The following is a 20,093-nucleotide window of genomic DNA, read 5'->3' as shown; positions in this document are numbered from 1 at the left end:
AGCGCCCTCTGCGGCCATGGGGTGTCATGGTACACAAAGCCCAAATTTAATTATAAATATCAGCACGGGGGGAAAGGGACTCTGTGTTCTTACTGGAGGACTATTGATCATGTTAACGTTAACTTAACTTCTGATACAGACAATTCCATTTATTTATATTGTTCATGATTTTTGTTCAGGCAGGTTTCAGGCCGGTCCTCTGCCGCTGAAGGACCCGCTGGCAGCTGCACAGATGCTAAGATGCTTCGGGCTTTTATTTCTTACGATACTGCTAAAGTGACATGGATCTAATGAATAGACAAACACTGGATTTCTTTATTTAGTCCGTTTGTTGCGTGTGATTTTGTGAAGTGCGCGGATTGCGAGGAGACTTTAGAGAGAACATGGGTAAGACAAAAGCCTCTCGCTTCAGCAACATGAAAACAATAAAAGCTCCACGTTATTATCTTTGACCAAACTCCACAAAGACAGTGGATGTGGCGAAATACAAGAAGATGGTATTTTCTGTGCAATGTCTTCAGTGATGACAGAAAGAAACCTGTAGTGTTCATTTGAAGTAGGCCTGAGTCTTTGTAAACCTGTGTGTACTGCATGTGTACTGCATGTGTCTCTGTGTACACAACATGTACACAACATGTGCACAACATGTGCACAACATGTACACAACATGTACACAACATTTGCACATACACAACATGTGCACAACATGTGCACATGTTGTGCACAACATGTATTCAACATACAACATGTGCACAACATGTATACAACATGTACTCAACATACAACATGTACACAACATGCACAACATGTATTCAACATACAACATGTGCACAACATGTACACAACAAGTATACAACATGTACTCAACATACAACCTGTGCACAACATGTATACAACATGTGCACAACATGTGCACAACATGTATACAACATGTACACAACATGTGCACAACATGTACTCAACATACAACATGTATACAACATGTGCACAACATGTACACAACATGTATTCAACATACAACATGTGCACAACATGTACACAAGTATACAACATGTACTCAACATGTGCACAACATGTACTCAACATACAACATGTACACAACATGTGCACAACTCACAACATGTGCACAACATGTACACAACATGTACACAACATGTGCACAACATGTATTCAACATACAACGTGCACAACATGTACACAAGTATACAACATGTACTCAACATACAACCTGTGCACAACATATACACAACACGTGCACAACATGTGCACAACATGTACACAACACGTGCACAACATGTACACAACATGTGCACAACATACAACATGTGCACAACATGTACACAACATGTGCACAACATGTACACAACACACAACATGTGCACAACTTGTACACAACATGTACACAACATACAACATGTGCACAACATGTACACAACATGTATACAACATGTGCACAACCTGTACACAACAAACAACATGTGCACAACATGTACACAACATGTACACAACATGTATACAACATACAACATGTATACAACATGTGCACAACATGTACACAACATACAACATGTACACTACATACAACATGTACACAACATGTATACAACATACAACATGTGCACAACATACAACATGTATACAACATGTGCACAACATGTACCCAACATTGAACATGTACACAACATACAACATGTACTCAACATACAACATGTACACAACATGTATACAACATACAACATGTGCACAACATACAACATGTGCACAACATGTACCCAACATTGAACATGTACACAACATACAACATGTACACAACATACAACATGTACACAACATGTATACAACATACAACATGTGCACAACTTGTACACAACATGTACACAACATACAACATGTGCACAACATGTACACAACATGTATACAACATGTGCACAACCTGTACACAACAAACAACATGTGCACAACATGTACACAACATGTACACAACATGTATACAACATACAACATGTATACAACATGTGCACAACATGTACACAACATACAACATGTACACTACATACAACATGTACACAACATGTATACAACATACAACATGTGCACAACATACAACATGTATACAACATGTGCACAACATGTACCCAACATTGAACATGTACACAACATACAACATGTACTCAACATACAACATGTACACAACATGTATACAACATACAACATGTGCACAACATACAACATGTGCACAACATGTACCCAACATTGAACATGTACACAACATACAACATGTACACAACATACAACATGTACACAACATGTATACAACATACAACATGTGCACAACATACAACATACAACATGTACTCAACATACAACATGTACACAACATACAACATGTATACAACATGTGCACAACATGTACCCAACATTGAACATGTACACAACATACAACATGTACACAACATACAACATGTACACAACATGTAAACAACATGTAAACAACATGTGCACAACATGCGCAAAACACAACGCGCTGTCCCCGGGTTAAAAACTACAATCACAAGTGAAAACATGTGTCTCCAGTTACAGCCACTTATTACACTGCGTACCAAATGATTATGCAAATTATATTTTCCTTTGATTTTGCCAAATAATCAATATAAATGACAGTCATAATTTTCAAGTCATCCACATTTAGAGTTAAATTTGAATGTTCTTGAACAAACCTCCCAATGAGATCAGTGCCATTTTTGTTTATTTTTTCAAAATAAAAACTTAAAATGTACGGTTCCAAATAATTATGTACATCAGAGTTTCACATGTTGGAAATGGTCATTTGTTGTATTAGAAGCATCAGCAGGTCATATTCACTGAAGCTGTTTACGACCTCTTGCATCAGTTGAACTTGTGAGTTTGTGGAGAGTTTCTGCTTCGATGTCTTTGCAGGACGTCAGAATATCCTCCCAGAGCTGCTGTTTGGATGTGAAGCAGAAGACGTCTCCTCTCAAATATTCTCATAACATTCAATAACAAAATATGTATAACGTAACTATACAACTATATATAATACTTATAACTTACTTGACCTCAGATTTACAGAGTTCAGTGCGTCTCTTTCAGAAATCCGTGACATTTCTCAGTCCTCCGTGTTATTTTAGTTTCCTTTAATTCCTTGTAAGTTCGTTTAGACATGAACAGACCACGCGTTCCTCTGATTGGTTAATCCACCTGTCAATCACGCGGCTGGATATGATTCACCGACCGACACGTCTTTGTAAATTATTTTCAAAGCGCGTGGTCAGGTCAGGGACAGCTTTTTCACCACAAGCTCTTTTCATCTGAGCCCAAAGTCGAAACCGGACTTATTACTGTTCATTTAGTAAATACACAAACGCTTATTTTGTTTGTTTTTCACAGATTTTATCATCATCGACGAAAACGCAGAAGACGACGATGTTGCCGTCAAAGAGGAACCGAGCTACGTTAAAACGGAAGAAGAGGATTATCCGTTTACCATCATCGCCGTGACGATTGGAGACGACGGCAAGGTGGAAGAAAAAGACGAGCCGACCTTCAGCTCAACGCCTCAGACGCAGAGCGCGACCAATCACGGACAGAACCACAAGCAAGAGGACGATTCCTCCGAAACGGACAATTCGGAAGATTGGAACGACGAGTGCGAGTCCCCGGAGTCGCCCGGCACGCCCGTCGAACCCGACACGACGCAAGAGCGGGACACACACCCGTGCCCTTACTGCAAAAGGGAATTTGGACGCAAGTATAATTTAGATAATCACATAAGAACGCACACCGGCGAGAAGCCATTCAGCTGCTCAGTTTGCAAAAAAACATTCACATCAAAGACGAACCTGAACAGACACTTCAAGACTCATCCGTCATATTCAAAGAGCCAGAAGAGCGCGGCGGCCATCTTAAAGAACGGCCCGAGCTCAGGCGTTCAAGGCGACGCGAAAAAGCCGAACTTGCGCTGCACGTTATGCGACAAAGTGTTCTCGGCTCAGACGAAGCTGGCGGCGCACATGTTCTGTCACGCCAAGAACATCCGGGCCAAGCCTTTCCCGTGCGAACTCTGCGGCGCCAGGTTCAAAGACAAGGCGTGGTTCGACCAGCACATGGAGATCCACAGCGTGAGCCGGCCGCACTGCTGCACCTTCTGCAGCAAACGCTTCGCCTCGCGGGACACGCTGCGCTCGCACTTGAGGAGTCACACGGAGGAGCGGCCGTACAACTGCGCCGTCTGCCACAAGGGCTTCAAGCACCGGGCCAACCTGTACTGGCACAAGAAGGTGCACACGGGCGACAAGCCGTTCAGCTGCACGTTCTGCGGCAAGACCTTCTCCAGAGGCCCCGGTCTGCGGGCGCACCTGGCGACGCACGAGAAAGTGCCGCGGAGCAGGAAAAAGCTGGAAACCTGCCAGGTGTGCGGCAAGTTGCTCACGCGGAACAACGTCCGCCGCCACATGGCCACGCACGACAAGAAGGACAAAGTTCAGAAGAGTTTGCCGCCGAAACCGTTCAGTTGTAAACACTGCGGAGCGGGATTTACCAAAATGCTGAGTTTGGCGTATCACGAGAGGACTCACAAAATTAAAAGGGCGTTTCGCTGCTCCGTCTGTAACAAAGGGTTTAACGTAAAACAAACGTACGACTTGCACTTTAAAAAACACTGCGCCAAACCAGCCCAAAGTGAGCGCCTGAACGGAGACGAAAGTGCAAACGAAAAGACAAAATTGACGGATGAAACTCCACTTTTAAAGAGCGAAAAACCATTCAGGTGTTCGCTTTGCCAAACGTCTTACGCCACTAAAGGTAATTACATAAGACATATGCGAACACACTCGCAGACAAATGGAAAGAACCAAACCAGTTTAGGCGAAACGTCGAACTCCGAGCGCAAGACGTACACGTGTCCGCTCTGTCAAAAAGACTTACCCACTCAAACTCGATTGAGAGCTCATGTTCAGTATCACAGGCGGTTAAAACCCAAGCCGTTTGCGTGCGGTCAGTGCAAGGCGCAGTTCAGTGAGCAGGAGTGGCTCGAACGCCACATGGAAGTCCACAACATGCAGCGGCGGTTCTGCTGCGACGTCTGCAACAAGAGATTCACAACGTCGTCGGTTCACGAAGCGCACAGGAGAACCCACACGGGGGAGCGGCCGTACAACTGCACGCTCTGCGCCAAGACCTTCAAGCACCGAAGTAACCTGAGGTTCCACGTCCGGACGCACACGGGAGAAAAGCCCTTCAGCTGCCCGGTCTGTTACAAGCGATTCACGAGGAACGCCAACGTCAGAAAGCACCTGAGCACACACAAGGAAGCGGACAAGGACCTGCCCAAAGACGCCGCCGCGCCCTTCCTCTGTAGAGTCTGCGGGCTCGGGTTCAGCCAGAAGAAGAGCTTGGAGTATCACAAGAGGAGCCACAAAATCAAACGGGCCTTCCACTGCCGTACGTGTAAAAGTAGATTGGGCACGTCGCGAGCGTTTGCGCTGCACATGAGGATGCACTCCTGCGAGGTCAAGCTGACCAGGTTAAACGAGCGCCCGGAAGGCAGCGAGGTCTGATCCAAGAGCCGCAGGTTTCTCCCGTCATCTATTTATGAACCGTGTAGATTTTGTCATGTAGCAGAACCATTGTCGTTAGAATTATAGCATGGAAACCGTCAAGTCGAATATATTTTCCGTAGCGCTCTTAATAATCGTTGGCCGGTGAAAAGCGTTCGCCTGGACAGTTGGTTCGTTTAGATTCTTCTAGAGGTTTGTGAAGAAATCCAAGCGAAATTCCAGAATGGAGGCAAAAGTGAAGTGGAGCAATTTGAGAGAAATTGGGAGTTTAATGACAAAATATGATCAATCCGGCTCATGAGTGATGGTTGAAACACATTTGCCGTATTTTCCGGACTATAAGTCGCACTGGAGAATTAAGTCGCACCAGCCAAAAAAAATGGACAATAGAGAAGAAAATAACATGTATAAGTCGCACTGGAGTATGAAATGCGGTTGCAAGTGTTAAAATAACAAATAATATCACATATAAGTCGCTCTGGAGTATAAGTATATAAGTATAAGTCGCACCCCGGCCAAAACTATGAAAAAAGGTGCGACTTATAGTCCAGAAAATACGGTACTGTTCGTTTGTTCATTTAGCAGGAGATTATGACTTTCTGAAGAAGGTAAGGCTCTCATTTTAAGGTTTTACTGGACCAATACTTCGAGAAATGTTGGATATATTATAGACTTAACCACAAATTATGCTTTTTGTGAGGCTCAAAGACAATTTTAAAACTAGAAAATATTTTTTTACCCGTCTGTTTTTATAGAAAGTGTCCTTGAAAAGCGATGTATGAAATCGATTTGTTAGTATTACCATGTAGTATTATTATAATAACAACTAACTGACATTTCTACACCAGAAATTCATATTTTATTGCTTATTTTTTCTCATAAAGACCTAATATCATTAAAATGTTGATCTCATTTCAGTCAAACAAATTATTATTTTTACGGTTGACTTCATTTTGCCTCCGTTCTGGTATTTAGAACATTCTGATGATGCACAGTCCCACCTGGTTTAATATTGACTTTTAAAGAGCACTCTGTAACTTTACTCGCTGGCTTCCTCCGAGTTGTACTGGAATGTTCCACAGTGTGACAAACAAACACGTTCCACGGCGTGCGACATGAGCACTTAAGACAAAGCAGTCGCGTTGTGGTGAAGTCCGGATGTCGGTTAATGTGCATTTGGGATCTGAATAAAAGAAAATGCCACACAAACTCAATTACGTTTTTCTTCTACACCATTTTTAAACTTATAACAGCCGATACTATTGAATCTCAAAATTATAGAATGTTTTTTGACACCACTGCACATTTCCATGAACGTTGGAGATTATTTGACAGACAAATTCAATGAAAAGTCTCACATATTTGGTCTCATATATTTGGTCTTTACTTTACTGCTTTATATTTACATTTATGACAGTTGTATTGGATTGTCATCTAAAATATTGCACATTTTTACAGGGGAAATACACAGAAGTTTAAGATGACATCTTTACATTACAATCGTCACATACAATCATCATCATAATAATAACATTTTTATAATTAGCTCAGCATTTAATTGTCTTTTGTTGTGAAGAACAATAAATTGCAAAGTGTTGTGTGTATGTATGAATGTATATATATATATATATATATATATATATATATATATATATATATATATATATATACATTCTTATGGTAGACATGGTAGTACTTTACTCAAATACATAAACTGAAATGGAATAAAATAGTATTTCAGGGAGTTCTTTTATTTGGATAAAAGTTTTGGATCATTCACTGACAGAAGCTTCATGTTGACATTTGCGTTTCTTGCACTTTTCCTTCAGATATGAGTTCGTTTTTCTAATATTTAATGCTTCAATGTTTTGTCTAAACTAATTCAAAATCTCATTTTTTAATTCAGATTTACATGCCCCTTATTTGAGAAGTGGAGACTCTAAATATAGAATTATAATTTAGCAAAAAAAATATGTTATATTGAACACAGTTGTAAATATTGGATGTTTCTCTCATCTCGGGCAGCACTACTTTAAAGGAGAACTATGTCACTTTTCTGGTGGAAGGTACACGTTGTACTTGATTTTTCAAAGTAGAGTTTAAAATGATCTACAGTACAGACCAAAAAAGTTTGGACACACAAGTTTGGAACTCCTTCAAGAGAACGCCAGGAGTGTGTGAAGCAGTAATCAAAGCTAAAGGTGGCGACTTTGAAGAACCTAGAATATAAGACATATTTTCAGTTGTTTCACACTTTTTTTGTGAATCTATAATTTCCATAGTTATGAAAATAAAGAAAACTCTTTGAATGAGAAGGTGTGTCCGAACTTTTGGTCTGTACTGTAGGTAACATTTAATTACAGGTGTATTAATTACTTGAATTACTAAAAGTATGAAATTAATAACGTGGCGTCACCTCTCCACAGATCTGACCTGTGACGCGGCACAGTAGCATTAGCTGCTTATCTCCATGGAGACAGACAAGTGGAACATTCCAGTCAGAATAACACTGCGTTTCAGGCAAATGGAAGATCAGTTATTTTCCACTTGAACGTTACAAATCCGCAAACTGGCTAATGCTAAAGCTAGCTAAAGGGTTTTAAACGTCACACAAATGCCTCAAACATGTTGAATAAAATATTATCGTCAAATTTAACCTGTAACAAAAGTTTACATTGTTTAAGGAATGAGATCCGCTTATTGTTGTCATAGATACAGACGCATCTGTGGAGGAAGTGAACCATTGAGTTCAATGTAGAAGAGCTGCTCCATCCGCTACTGTTCAACAACTGCAGATTGTAGACGTTATATTGTACCAAATGCAGACACAAAGACGAGAAGAAGAATGAAGTGATTCCACTGCTCAGATTTGCAAGAATGCTAACAGTAGCTTCAGGCTAAGTGCTACGGCGATGCTAGCACTGGCGGCTGTTGGCTATTTCAACATCTACAATCCGTTTACGTTTGCGAGGTAACGCCATGTCTTAAAAAGAGAAAAACGTTAAGTTCCTAGTTCAAGTCGGACGTGGGGAAAACCTGCTACCACTCGCCTCAAACGCACCATAATCATATTTACTCTGTACAAGGAAGTGGCAGAACCTGCACCAGAAAAGTCCCATAATGCACCTTTTCTCTAATGTACAGTTTATTTATTGTTGTTCCGTTGTTGTGTCACGATTCTTCTTGCATGGATTCCTCTGTTTCTTGTATGGAGTCCATCTCGGCTCTGTTTACGTCCTGCTTTTCCGCCGTTTTGTTCAGTTCATCCGCGGATATTTCAACACGACTTTCTCCTTCTACATGATTCTGCGCAAGTCTTTCATCCATCGCGATCTTCTCTTCATCCATCGCGATCTTCTCTTCATCCATCGCGATCTTCTCTTCATCCATCGCAATCTTCTCTTCATCCATTTCCTCCCGCACGTCTTCCTCCACCTCCATGTATTTCGCCGGTTCCGTTTCCAAACCGCGTCCGTCGACTTGGCTGACGTTCGGCGGACGAGCGTTGTCCGAACCCGGGCCCGCGGCCTCGTCCGGGGCCGGACCTGGGGGCGTGGCGGGCGTCGGCGGGGGCGTGGCTTTGGCCTGCCGGATACAGTTGATCCATTGTTGTTTGTTGAACGCGTCGCTGGCCTGAAAGCAGAGGCTCTGTCCTCCCACTTTGCACGAGACTCTGAAGAAGTTCTTGGCTGCAATGAAACGACAGGAAAGTATGTAAGCGCCACTAATAATCATTTTAGAACTTGACTGGTTAGATTATTTCCTTTTTATACAATTGTTTCTGTGTCGTTTAAGTATTTCTGACAGAAGAAAACCTGCGCAGAGGGAATTGTGTCTCCTAAATCAGTTAAAATGTTTGTCTCAGTTGGTTTGGCCTTGACTATAGCATTGTGTCGTCCTAGTTTGAAACGTTTGAGAGCTACTGTCCAAAATAGTCTATATTCTTTTAAATAATATGTAGTCAAACGATTATAATTCGTATTTATTAACCGTTTAATAAAGGTTTATAAGGACACACTGTGACTGAAGGCTCTAGATAGAAAATCTGAAATCATTTTTGACATTTAGAATAATAATGCCACAGTCTTTGTTATAAAAATGTATTTTCATCTGTGTTTTTGAGTCGGTAAAGTCCAGATAACGATTATGATTATCAAAGTATGACCAGGATCATTTGTTTTATAGTCGACTAGTCACACAGTTACTTGATTAATTGTTGCAGCCCTAAACACTTCGTATTTGATTTGATTTTGATCGTTACCACAAAATAAGGGTGAATTTGGCATATTTCTGAACCAATACATTGCAAATTGGAAAATAATTAGGTTTAATCCAGAAAATTACCAATACAGGATTCTCCATCTACGATCTACAAATCGCTGGTCATAACTGCCGTTTTTGGGCGTGTACGTGACCGATTGGGTACCGACTTCTCTCGTTGTTGCTGAACGCTCCGCGGATGGACCCGCCCACTCTCATCTCCCCGTCTGATAGGTCCTCCAGCTCCAGGTGCTGGACGGGGATTGGCTGGCGGCAGAGCTGGTACCCGATCGGCTGCTCGGCGGAAGAGGCGGAGCGAGTGATGACCAGCACGTCCTGGAAGAGGAAAACGTGCAGCTTCTGCGCGAAAAACGAGAAGGGAAACGGAAGTTGAGCGCCAAAAAACATTTATTTCGCAATTTCTGAACGTACAAAAGACCAAAACACGCAACGCAAGGGCTTAAGGATGGACATGGGTCAGTTGTGAAGGCAATTTGAGGGATTTTGAACCATGAGTGGAATATTAATCTCATGTTAATCTTAACGTTTTAAAGTCCTTTCAACTAGATTAGATTAGATTGGATTAGATTGGTTTATTTGAAAGTGGACAGTGCAATTTCATCAAACTGATAACAGTGCGTGGAGCTGAGTAATGGCACCACTTTCTGAAGTTTTTTTTGTTTTGTTTGTTTTTGCTGACAGAAAAAACATTGAACCTGTTTATGTTTCATGTAATGATAAAGATGTGAACCATAAACTAGCTCAACAGATCTGCAGTCTGACCATTAAACAGCTAATTCTACTCTATTATCCCCAAAAAGTCACACGCCGTAGCTCATTTTACTATCCTAAATATAAAAAGTAACTACAAAATGTTGTAAAAAGACTGCTTAGTACAGGCAAGTGACTATTATACTCCACAAATACATGTATGAGAAGATATATATTATTTGAACATTTGAAGTCAATAACACTGCACCAAAACAAACTACTGGAATTTACCGTTATTGATCCTTCTCTGGGCTTCTCCTTTTAATTTTTGATTTTGCCTTTCACCATCTGGGTTTGCTCTGTCTGATTCTTTGTATTCACAACACAGAAAAAATAAAATAAAAATCGGACTAAAAACTGGTCCGTTTAACTGTCCGAGGGGGTTTGGCTTTGCAGACGTCCTGGTTTACGGATCACGTCTCTGTAATTCTCTGTACTTACTGGGCCCGTCCGCAGGAAACGACAAAAACTGTCTCAAACTTTCAACATCTTTACACGCGTTTTCCACAGTGGCGTCAGAAAGTGATGCCTTTGTTCCACCGCAAAGTCGATTGTTGTCGGATTTAAAAAGATCCGAAGACAATGACGTTGAAGCCGATGTCTAAAAATGATAATAAGGCTCGACGTTTGTGGATCGTAAGTCTGGACGTTTCTCTCAAAAGCGGTGACTCTCCCGTAGAGTTCCACAGGCCCCTCCCCTCCGTGTGAAGTCATGACATCATCAAACACTAGAAAGTCAACTCAGCCAATCGTCAGGCGGCTGTTTCCTCATGGTTCTCACCCGGCAACGTCTCTGATTGGATAAAGTTGTCTGTCGCTGGCTCATCCAAAAGAGGGGCTTTAAAGTGTACGTATGTCGCAGTACAGCAGTAGTAACAATGTAGTAGTAGTAGCAGTAGTAGCAGTAGTAGCAGTAGTAGCAGTAGTAGTAGTAGTAGTAGTAGTAGCAGCAGCAGTAGTAGCAGTAGTAGTAGTAGTAGTAGTAGCAGCAGCAGTAGTAGAAGTAGTAGTAGTAGTAGTAGCAGTAGTAGCAGTAGTAGTAGTAGTAGTAGTAGTAGTAGTAGTAGCAGCAGCAGTAGTAGTAGTAGTAGTAGTAGTGGTAGTAGTAGTAGTAGTAGCAGTAGTAGTAGTAGTAGTAGTAGTAGTAGTAGTAGTAGTAGTAGCAGCAGCAGAAGTAGTAGTAGTAGTAGTAGCAGTAGTAGCAGTAGTAGTAGTAGTAGTAGTAGCAGAAGCAGTAGTAGCAGTAGTAGTAGTAGTAGCAGTAGTAGCAGTAGTAGCAGTAGTAGTAGTAGTAGTAGTAGTAGTAGTAGCAGTAGTAGTAGCAGTAGTAGTAGTAGTAGCAGTAGCAGTAGTAGTAGTAGTAGTAGTAGCAGTAGCAGTAGCAGTAGCAGTAGCAGTAGCAGTAGCAGTAGCAGTAGTAGCAGTAGTAGCAGTAGCAGTAGCAGTAGTAGCAGCAGCAGTAGTAGTAGTAGCAGTAGCAGTAGCAGTAGCAGTAGTAGCAGTAGTAGCAGTAGCAGTAGCAGTAGCAGCAGCAGCAGTAGTAGTAGTAGTAGTAGTAGCAGTAGTAGTAGCAGTAGTAGTAGTAGTAGCAGTAGCAGTAGTAGCAGCAGCAGTAGTAGTAGTAGTAGTAGTAGCAGTAGTAGTAGCAGTAGTAGTAGTAGTAGCAGTAGCAGTAGTAGTAGTAGTAGTAGTAGTAGCAGCAGTAGTAGTAGTAGTAGTAGTAGTAGTAGCAGTAGTAGTAGTAGTAGCAGTAGCAGTAGCAGTAGCAGTAGCAGTAGCAGTAGCAGTAGTAGTAGTAGTAGTAGCAGTAGCAGTAGCAGTAGCAGTAGCAGTAGCAGTAGCAGTAGCAGTAGCAGTAGTAGTAGTAGTAGTAGTAGTAGTAGTAGTAGCAGCAGCAGTAGTAGCAGTAGTAGTAGTAGTAGTAGTAGCAGCAGCAGTAGTAGTAGTAGTAGTAGTAGTAGTAGTAGTAGTAGCAGCAGCAGTAGTAGCAGTAGTAGTAGTAGTAGTAGTAGCAGCAGCAGTAGTAGTAGTAGTAGTAGTAGTAGTAGCAGTATAAATCGTGTACTCACCACTCCCCTGTGGTTCTTGAGTTCTCCGTGGCAGCTCAGAGTCCTCGAGCGCTCGATCAGCTCATGTTTCTGTCCCTCTTCAGAATAAAGCAGCCGCTCCTTGTAGAACTGGCACTCCGACTCGCCCGTCTGACGGTTTATGTCGGCCACCACGCTCTGCACCGTCGCCATCTGCGGGAGAAGCAAGGATCGATCGAACGAGACGATGAGACGCACTTGAAACGCCTCGAAACACTCGCGGTGCCGCACTATTGATCGACTTTCCTTTGACTTTAAAAACATGTACATCGGACGTAAAACACCAACAACGGAAATGACAGATGGATCCTTGTGGAATGGACTTTTGGCTGCAATAAAGAGGTGGATGACAGAAAGAAGGAGAAAAAAAGGGGATTGACTGGAGTGAAATAGCTCTGGACACTGACAAAGTGGAAACAATGATTTTCAATCAGAATTCAAAATGGACAAACTGGAGACAAATTACACAAATGAAGATAAGTTTGTTATCTTAAGTTAAACCCAAAAACAACACCAGCATTTGTTTTAGTAGGCCATATATTTACTTTCCAAAATTATTATAAGATAAGATAATCCTTTATTGTCCCACATGGGGAAATTTCATAACTTATTGTTATATTATTACAAATTAATTATTATTATTTTCATTGTTATAATTTATTTATTTAAATTTACGTCCCATTGAATTCAATAACGATACCGGCAATTTTGACTTCCATCCGATACGGAGCAATACTATCCTTTGAAACTCCTCCACTATAAAGATTTATCCTTTTTTAGTTTGCGTAATCTTTGCTGGGACCGATATAGAAGTGAATAATAGTGTGTGCTGGAAAACTAAAATACAGAGTGAACAATGTGTTGCAAAAAAAAAAAACGTACGAAAAAGTATGAAAGAACCGATCGACTCTTTACTTTTCCATACCTCAGTCAGTATCGACACAACGACATTTAGCACTGCAGTTGTCAGGAAGAGCAACCGATCTGACGTTTACATCGTCGAGCTACAACCGAGGACAACTCACAACTCACAACCCATAAGTCATAAGTCATAAGTCATAAGTCATAAGTCATAAGTCTTAAGTCATAACTAACTCCTAATATCTGGGGACACACAGCGGTCTTGTCACGCAGTTTTAAACACATTTCTACTTGAATCGTGGCTACCGTGCAACAGCTTTGAGACCCCCCGGCTCACAGTGACCCCGCCCGACTCACAGTGACCCCGCCCGACTCACAGTGACCCCGCCCGACTCACAGTGACCCCGCCCGACTCACAGTGACCCCGCCCGACTCACAGTGACCCCGCCCGACTCACAGTGACCCCCGCCCGACTCACAGCGGACCCCCACGACTCACAGCGACCCCGCCACGACTCACAGTGACCCCCGCCCGACTCACAGCGAACCCGCCCGACTCACATCGACCCCGCCCGACTCACAGTGACCCCCCACGACTCACAGCGAACCCGCCCGACTCACATCGACCCCGCCCGACTCACAGTGACCCCGCCCGACTCACAATGACCCCCCCACGACTCACAATGACCCCCCCCCACGACTCACAATGACCCCGCCACGACTCACAGTGACCCCCGCCATGACTCACAGTGACCCCCGCCCGACTCACAGTGACCCCCCACGACTCACAGCGACCCCCGCCGGACTCACAGTGACCCCGCCCGACTCACAGTGACCCCCCACGACTCACAGTGACCCCGCCCGACTCACAGTGACCCCCCACGACTCACAGTGACCCCGCCGGACTTACAGCGCCCCCCACGACTCACAGCGACCCCGCCCGACTCACCGCCTCCTCCAGCCGCTGCCGGTCCGGGTGCTCGTTGTCCGTGTGGCGCAGGATCTCCCTCAGCAGCAGCGGGTACTTGACCAGGCGGCTGCGGGGGATGTCCAGGAAGCTCCACAGCTCCAGTTTCCTGCTGAAGGGCGAGAGCAGGCAGCGCTGGAGGAAGTCGTGCACCCGGCCCTCCTGCTTCTTCTGGTCCAGCAGCGCTTTGGCCTTCACCTGGTTACTGCAGTACGACGTGTACTCGGAGAGACACGGCAGCTGAGGCGCAGAGGGACAAAGACAAAGACGGGCTCCATTTTCAGTGTGATTTCAACGTTTCTGTGTTTATGCAACAGTCTGTGCACATACATGAAACATACGAGACATTCACATTTCGTCCTCCAAAGTCAGAGCTCCAAACCACATGATTTTAAGGACACAAGATCGACCAACAAACAGCACCAGGACAGTTATTGGGATTTGCAAAGGATTTGAATCTGTTTCTGATTTTTTTTAAACCGCCAAATTAGTAATTAATTTCATGTTTTTGGGTTTGTTTGTTTTTTAACAACTGCATTATAGACATTAGTTACCAATGGATAGCTTCCATCTTTTGTTTTTTTCTTCTTCAAGTTTTAAATTTTAAACACACGAAACGTAGAGCATAGATCAAAAACACAAAGCTAGAGCAAAAAAGGCCAAAAAAAAACACCCCACAAAACACAAGAAACACAAAATATTCAAAATAATTAAATGACAGCACATTTTCTCCAGCGTACACGTCTCATTTGGGCCAGAGTCTGATGATCATTTGGGTCCAGTCCCTGATTGTTTGTTCAGGTCTACTCACAGCAGAGTGGACATGTGCAGAGCTGTTTGCCCCAGGGCAGCTGTGGCCTCCATCACTTCATAAATATAACATAGGTGACAGTCGACACTCACCCACTGAGTGAGGATGTGCCCCACGTGTTCAGTGCAGCCGTCCGCCCTCCGCTCGCCTCTGAGCCGACTCAGCAGGTCTGAAAAGGGCCACACGATTTATTACATACACTCTGTGCACATAAACCAGGACTAAAGCAGGACTAAAGCAGGACTAAACCAGGACTAAACCAGGTCTAAACCAGGTCTAAACCAGGTCTAAACCAGGACTAAACCAGGACTAAACCAGGTCTAAACCAGATCTAAACCAGGTCAAAACCAGGACTAAACCAGGTCTAAACCAGGTCTAAACCAGGTCTAAACCAGGTCTAAACCAGGACTAAACCAGGTCTAAACCAGGTCTAAACCAGGACTAAACCAGGACTAAACCAGGTCTAAACCAGGTCTAAACCAGGACTAAACCAGGACTAAACAAGGTCTAAACCAGGATTAAACCAGGACTAAACCAGGACTAAACCAGGTATAAACCAGGATTAAACCAGGACTAAACCAGGACTAAACCAGGACTAAACCAAGGTCTAAACCAGGTCTAAACCAGGACTAAACCAGGACTAAACCAGGACTAAACCAGGTCTAAACTAGGACTAAACCAGGTCTAAACCAGGACTAAACCAGGTCTAAACCAGGACTAAAGCAGGACTTTATCACACATGGTCTAAAGTTTGTACCGGACACTAAGGTAAACTCTGTTATGATTGCTGTATTTCACAAAGCGTTGCCCACCTTCGTGCAGAGGGACGAGCGAGTCCAGAGTGCCAAAGATCTGGTTGAGTTCTTGTTCAGTCATGATGCTCAGGGTCCTCATGGGGTCGTGGTACGCCTAAAACAAAACAACACGGGACATTATATTCACATATCAGCTAACTAAAAGCAACGGAAATCCAACTAAATCAACTGCTTCGATCTATCATCAGCAGAAGATTATTTATTTATGACAGAACATAAATAACACACACCTTTTTGGCCAGTTTCAGATCCTCGACCAGGTCCTGCTCACCCTGAACCAGCTCGAAAATCGCCTGAACACACAGACATTTAGATTTGACTGATCCACGGGGAAAACGTCTCATTACAGTAGCAATCAATCAATTTATAAACCAAATAACCATAAGTGTAATCCTACAGTAGTCCTGATAGTCTGTTTGAAATGAATGCATAACAAACCATTGAGTTACAATATATACCAAAGAGAATGTCGCCATGGCAACCAAAAGTAATAAACTGTCCAGTTCTGGCAGCCATGTTGGCTCGGAACGTTCTACTAAAGAACAGAGAGCCGCACTTTTTAATCATGGTTTTGTAATAAACTTTGTTGTCTTTGCGTTTTATCTAATGTTCTGCAAAAACTGATGTGGAAAAAGCTTTTAGACTTTTAATCTTTTTTATTTATAGTAATGGTCCTGATTGTGTCCATAAGGTGTTTCACATAGTTTAATTCTGCATGAAATATAGAAAAATGCAGTGTTTTCAGATTGTTCAGAACGGGGAAAATCTGCTTCATTTGACTGTAAATAATAAGTTACATTTGACTCTTTTCTCAACATCTTTACATAACTCAACGGTACAAACATTAAGCTGTTTTAACCGGGTTTAGTTTATTTTTGACAGTATTATAAGCGTTCAGAACAGGGCACGTGTCAGAATATGAGTGTTTTATTTCCTGTAACTACGGTAACACAGTCGCACTCGCCTCTTGTCTCTTGATTTCTTTTGGACTCAGAGTTTGCGAGAGCCGAACGTCGAAAGTCTCGCTCCAGAGTTTGCTGTCCCGCCGTTTGGACCCCGAGGACGAGGACGATGCCGTTCCCGTGGAGACGCGAGGGATCGTCGCAGAGGAACCTGGGCTGGACACTGTTGCCGAGACGGCCCGAGTTTTCACCACGGCAACAGAGGAAGAGGCGGTTGCATGGTTCGTCCGACTGTCTGTGCGCAAACTGATGGAGCGCTGAGGAGACAGAGGTTAGTCCTGGTTTAGGTCTGACTTAGGCCGGGTTAAGGTCATGGTTAGTCCTGGTTTAAGTCTGACTTAGGCCGGGTTAAGGTCATGGTTAGTCCTGGTTTAAGTCTGACTTAGGCCGGGTTAAGGTCATGGTTAGTCCTGGTTAAGGTCTGACTTAGGCCGGGTTATGGTCAAGGTTGGTACTGGTTAAGGTCAAGGTTAGTCCTGGTTTAAGTCTGACTTAGGCCGGGTTATGGTCAAGGTTAGTCCTGGTTAAGGTCAAGGTTAGTCCTGGTTTAGTCCTGGTTCAGTCCTGGTTCAGTCCTGGTTAAGTCCTGCTTCGGTCCTGGTTCAGTCCTGGTTCAGTCCTGGTTTAGTCTTGGTTCAGTCCTGGTTTAGTCCTGGTTCAGTCCTGGTTTAGTCCTGGTTCAGTCCTGGTTTAGTCCTGGTTTAGTCCTGGTTCGGTCCTGGTTCGGTCCTGGTTCGGTCCTGGTTCGGTCCTGGTTCGGTCCCTCCTCAGTCCTGGTTCAGTCCTGGTTCAGTCCTGGTTCGGTCCTGGTTTGGTCCTGGTTCGGTCCTGGTTCGGTCCCTCCTCAGATCTGGTTCAGTCCTGGTTCAGACCTGGTTCGGTCCTGGTTCGGTCCCTCCTCAGACCTGGTTCAGACCTGGTTCAGTCCTGGTTCGGTCCCTCCTCAGTCCTGGTTCAGTCCTGGTTCAGTCCTGGTTCGGTCCTGGTTTGGTCCTGGTTCGGTCCTGGTTCGGTCCCTCCTCAGATCTGGTTCAGTCCTGGTTCAGACCTGGTTCGGTCCTGGTTCGGTCCCTCCTCAGACCTGGTTCAGACCTGGTTCAGTCCTGGTTCGGTCCTGGTTCAGACCTGGTTCAGTCCTGGTTCAGACCTGGTTCAGTCCTGGTTAAGTCCTGGTTTAGTCCTGGTTTAGTCCTGGTTCAGACCTGGTTCAGTCCTGGTTTTACCTGCAGACTGAGGCCGATCCTCTTCAGTGGCGCTGTCTTCACTGGAGGAAGAAGATTCACCAAAGACGTGACCCTGGACACGGGTTTAGAACGCTTTGTACTGGGCTCCTGAAGGACACAAGGAGAGAGGGGTTAGGACACAAGGACACAAGGACGCAAGGACACAAGGACACAATGAGGCAAAGAGGCAAGGAGAGAGGTGTGAGGAGACAAGGAGGGAGAGGTTTGGGGGAGAGGAGACAAGGAGGCAAGGAGAGAGGGGTTAGGAGACAAGGAGATGGAGTTCAATTACTTCAAATAAATAATACACATAATCAAATAAAATGCAAATATTACACATAATGATTACAACAATGATCCAAAACCAGAGACAATAACTCATGTGCCGCTGAAGAATGTTGACAAATAAACATAACTGTCCCGTACTTTCAGTTACACACTCTGTAATGTATATATATATATATACTTCTCTGCAAATGGACAGATGTGCAGTACTTTGGATTCAAACGTTCTTGTTCATAAAATTCAAATAAAGTTGTATTTGATTGGACCTCGATTCACCAAAAATAAAGCTTTAAAACTTAAAAAATCTAACACAAGAAAAAGAATCTCAATATTCTTAATTCAAGTGATTTTAACCGTTCGTTCTACAACTCAACTTTATCGTTAAAGCGCCCCCTACAGGGCGGACGACTCATTGAACTAAAATGCATTTAAAGGCGGTATGGACGATTTTTCGGCGTTTTGAGAATGCAGGCGGAAGTGCACATGCCACTCCCCCGTGCGGACTGATACAACACACACGTGCGTTTGTTTATTGGCGCAACGGAGCGCATCGCATCTCTCGTCTCCCGTAGATTTCTGTCCACTTCTGCGTCAGCTCGAACTGTCTTTCTCCGTCTTCATTTTGCTTATTTTGTTGGATTGATGTTTAGAATGTCAAAAAAAAAGTAGTTTCTTTGCGTAAATTCTGCATAAACTTTGACTGGAATGAGCGCGCCCGTTGTGATGTCACTTCCTGTCATTTTCAACTGATTTTTTAAAAAAAAATCCACAAATACCTGCTCAAATGGTGTAAAACTATAATTTATATGTACAACAGGTTTAAATACACCAAATAAAATCAAAATTAGAAAACCTCACAGGCCCTTTAACTCCGCCTTAAAGCAGCTGTTTGCACTTTCACCATATTATCCACCTCAGAGCCACAGATGGTGCAGTGTTACCAGAGCAGAGTTACCACGGCAACTCCGAACGACACTTACATAAGCTCGTTATTAAAAGTGTGGCTGATGCGAGAGTTTCCATCGGACTGAATCAAACTGGTTCAGAGGTCAAGGGTTCAACTGAAGCGGAAACGATCCTCAGCGACATTCGTCAATACGCAACTGTATCATCCGACCGGCCAATCAGAGCTCAGGCCTGCTGCGAGGACCAGAGCGACATTCGTCAATACGCAACTGTATCATCCGACCGGCCAATCAGAGCTCAGGCCTGCTGCGAGGACCAGAGCGACATTCGTCAATATGCAACTGTATCATCCGACCGGCCAATCAGAGCTCAGGCCTGCTGCGAGGACCAGAGCATGACATCACTCCACGGCCCGCTAGAGTCGTCTGTACTGGGCCGGTTTTGGTTTAGTACCAGGTCGGTTCTATCTAGTCCTGGGTCAGTTCTATCTAGTCCTGGGTCAGTTCTATCTAGTCCTGGGTCAGTTCTATCTAGTCCTGGGTCAGTTCTATCTAGTCCTGGGTCAGTTCT

The 20,093-nt window shown here is 43.6% G+C and overlaps 2 protein-coding genes across 2 annotated transcripts in view; one reads left to right on the top strand and one right to left on the bottom strand.

The window, feature by feature from the left end:
- Nucleotides 1-200: 200 nt before the first annotated feature.
- On the top strand, nt 201-6,311 carry LOC140354737 (uncharacterized). The gene is made up of 2 exons (XM_072439966.1): nt 201-387; nt 3,409-6,311. The coding sequence occupies exons 1-2, from the start codon at nt 384-386 to the stop codon at nt 5,574-5,576; spliced, it is 2,172 nt and encodes a 723-aa protein (XP_072296067.1). The 5' UTR covers nt 201-383; the 3' UTR covers nt 5,577-6,311.
- A 1,003-nt stretch (nt 6,312-7,314) lies between these two features.
- The window catches only part of arhgef3 (Rho guanine nucleotide exchange factor (GEF) 3), a 30,928-nt gene continuing 18,149 nt past the window's right edge, over nt 7,315-20,093 (bottom strand). Inside the window, exons 3-11 of the mRNA XM_072440017.1 lie at nt 18,333-18,440; nt 17,112-17,366; nt 16,378-16,440; nt 16,145-16,241; nt 15,425-15,501; nt 14,504-14,761; nt 12,677-12,847; nt 10,007-10,196; nt 7,315-9,265 (exon numbers count right to left, since the gene is read on the bottom strand). Of these exons, the coding sequence (XP_072296118.1) occupies nt 8,748-9,265; nt 10,007-10,196; nt 12,677-12,847; nt 14,504-14,761; nt 15,425-15,501; nt 16,145-16,241; nt 16,378-16,440; nt 17,112-17,366; nt 18,333-18,440 (1,737 nt within the window). The 3' untranslated portion in view covers nt 7,315-8,747. The remainder of the gene's footprint in view (nt 9,266-10,006; nt 10,197-12,676; nt 12,848-14,503; nt 14,762-15,424; nt 15,502-16,144; nt 16,242-16,377; nt 16,441-17,111; nt 17,367-18,332; nt 18,441-20,093) is intronic.

This window comes from Eucyclogobius newberryi, unplaced genomic scaffold, assembly GCF_026437365.1.
Source record: "Eucyclogobius newberryi isolate DKJ021-1_F unplaced genomic scaffold, fEucNew1.0.hap1 SCAF_11, whole genome shotgun sequence".
NCBI classification, from domain to species: domain Eukaryota; kingdom Metazoa; phylum Chordata; class Actinopteri; order Gobiiformes; family Gobiidae; genus Eucyclogobius; species Eucyclogobius newberryi.
This window is presented reverse-complemented; position numbering and strand designations above follow the sequence as displayed.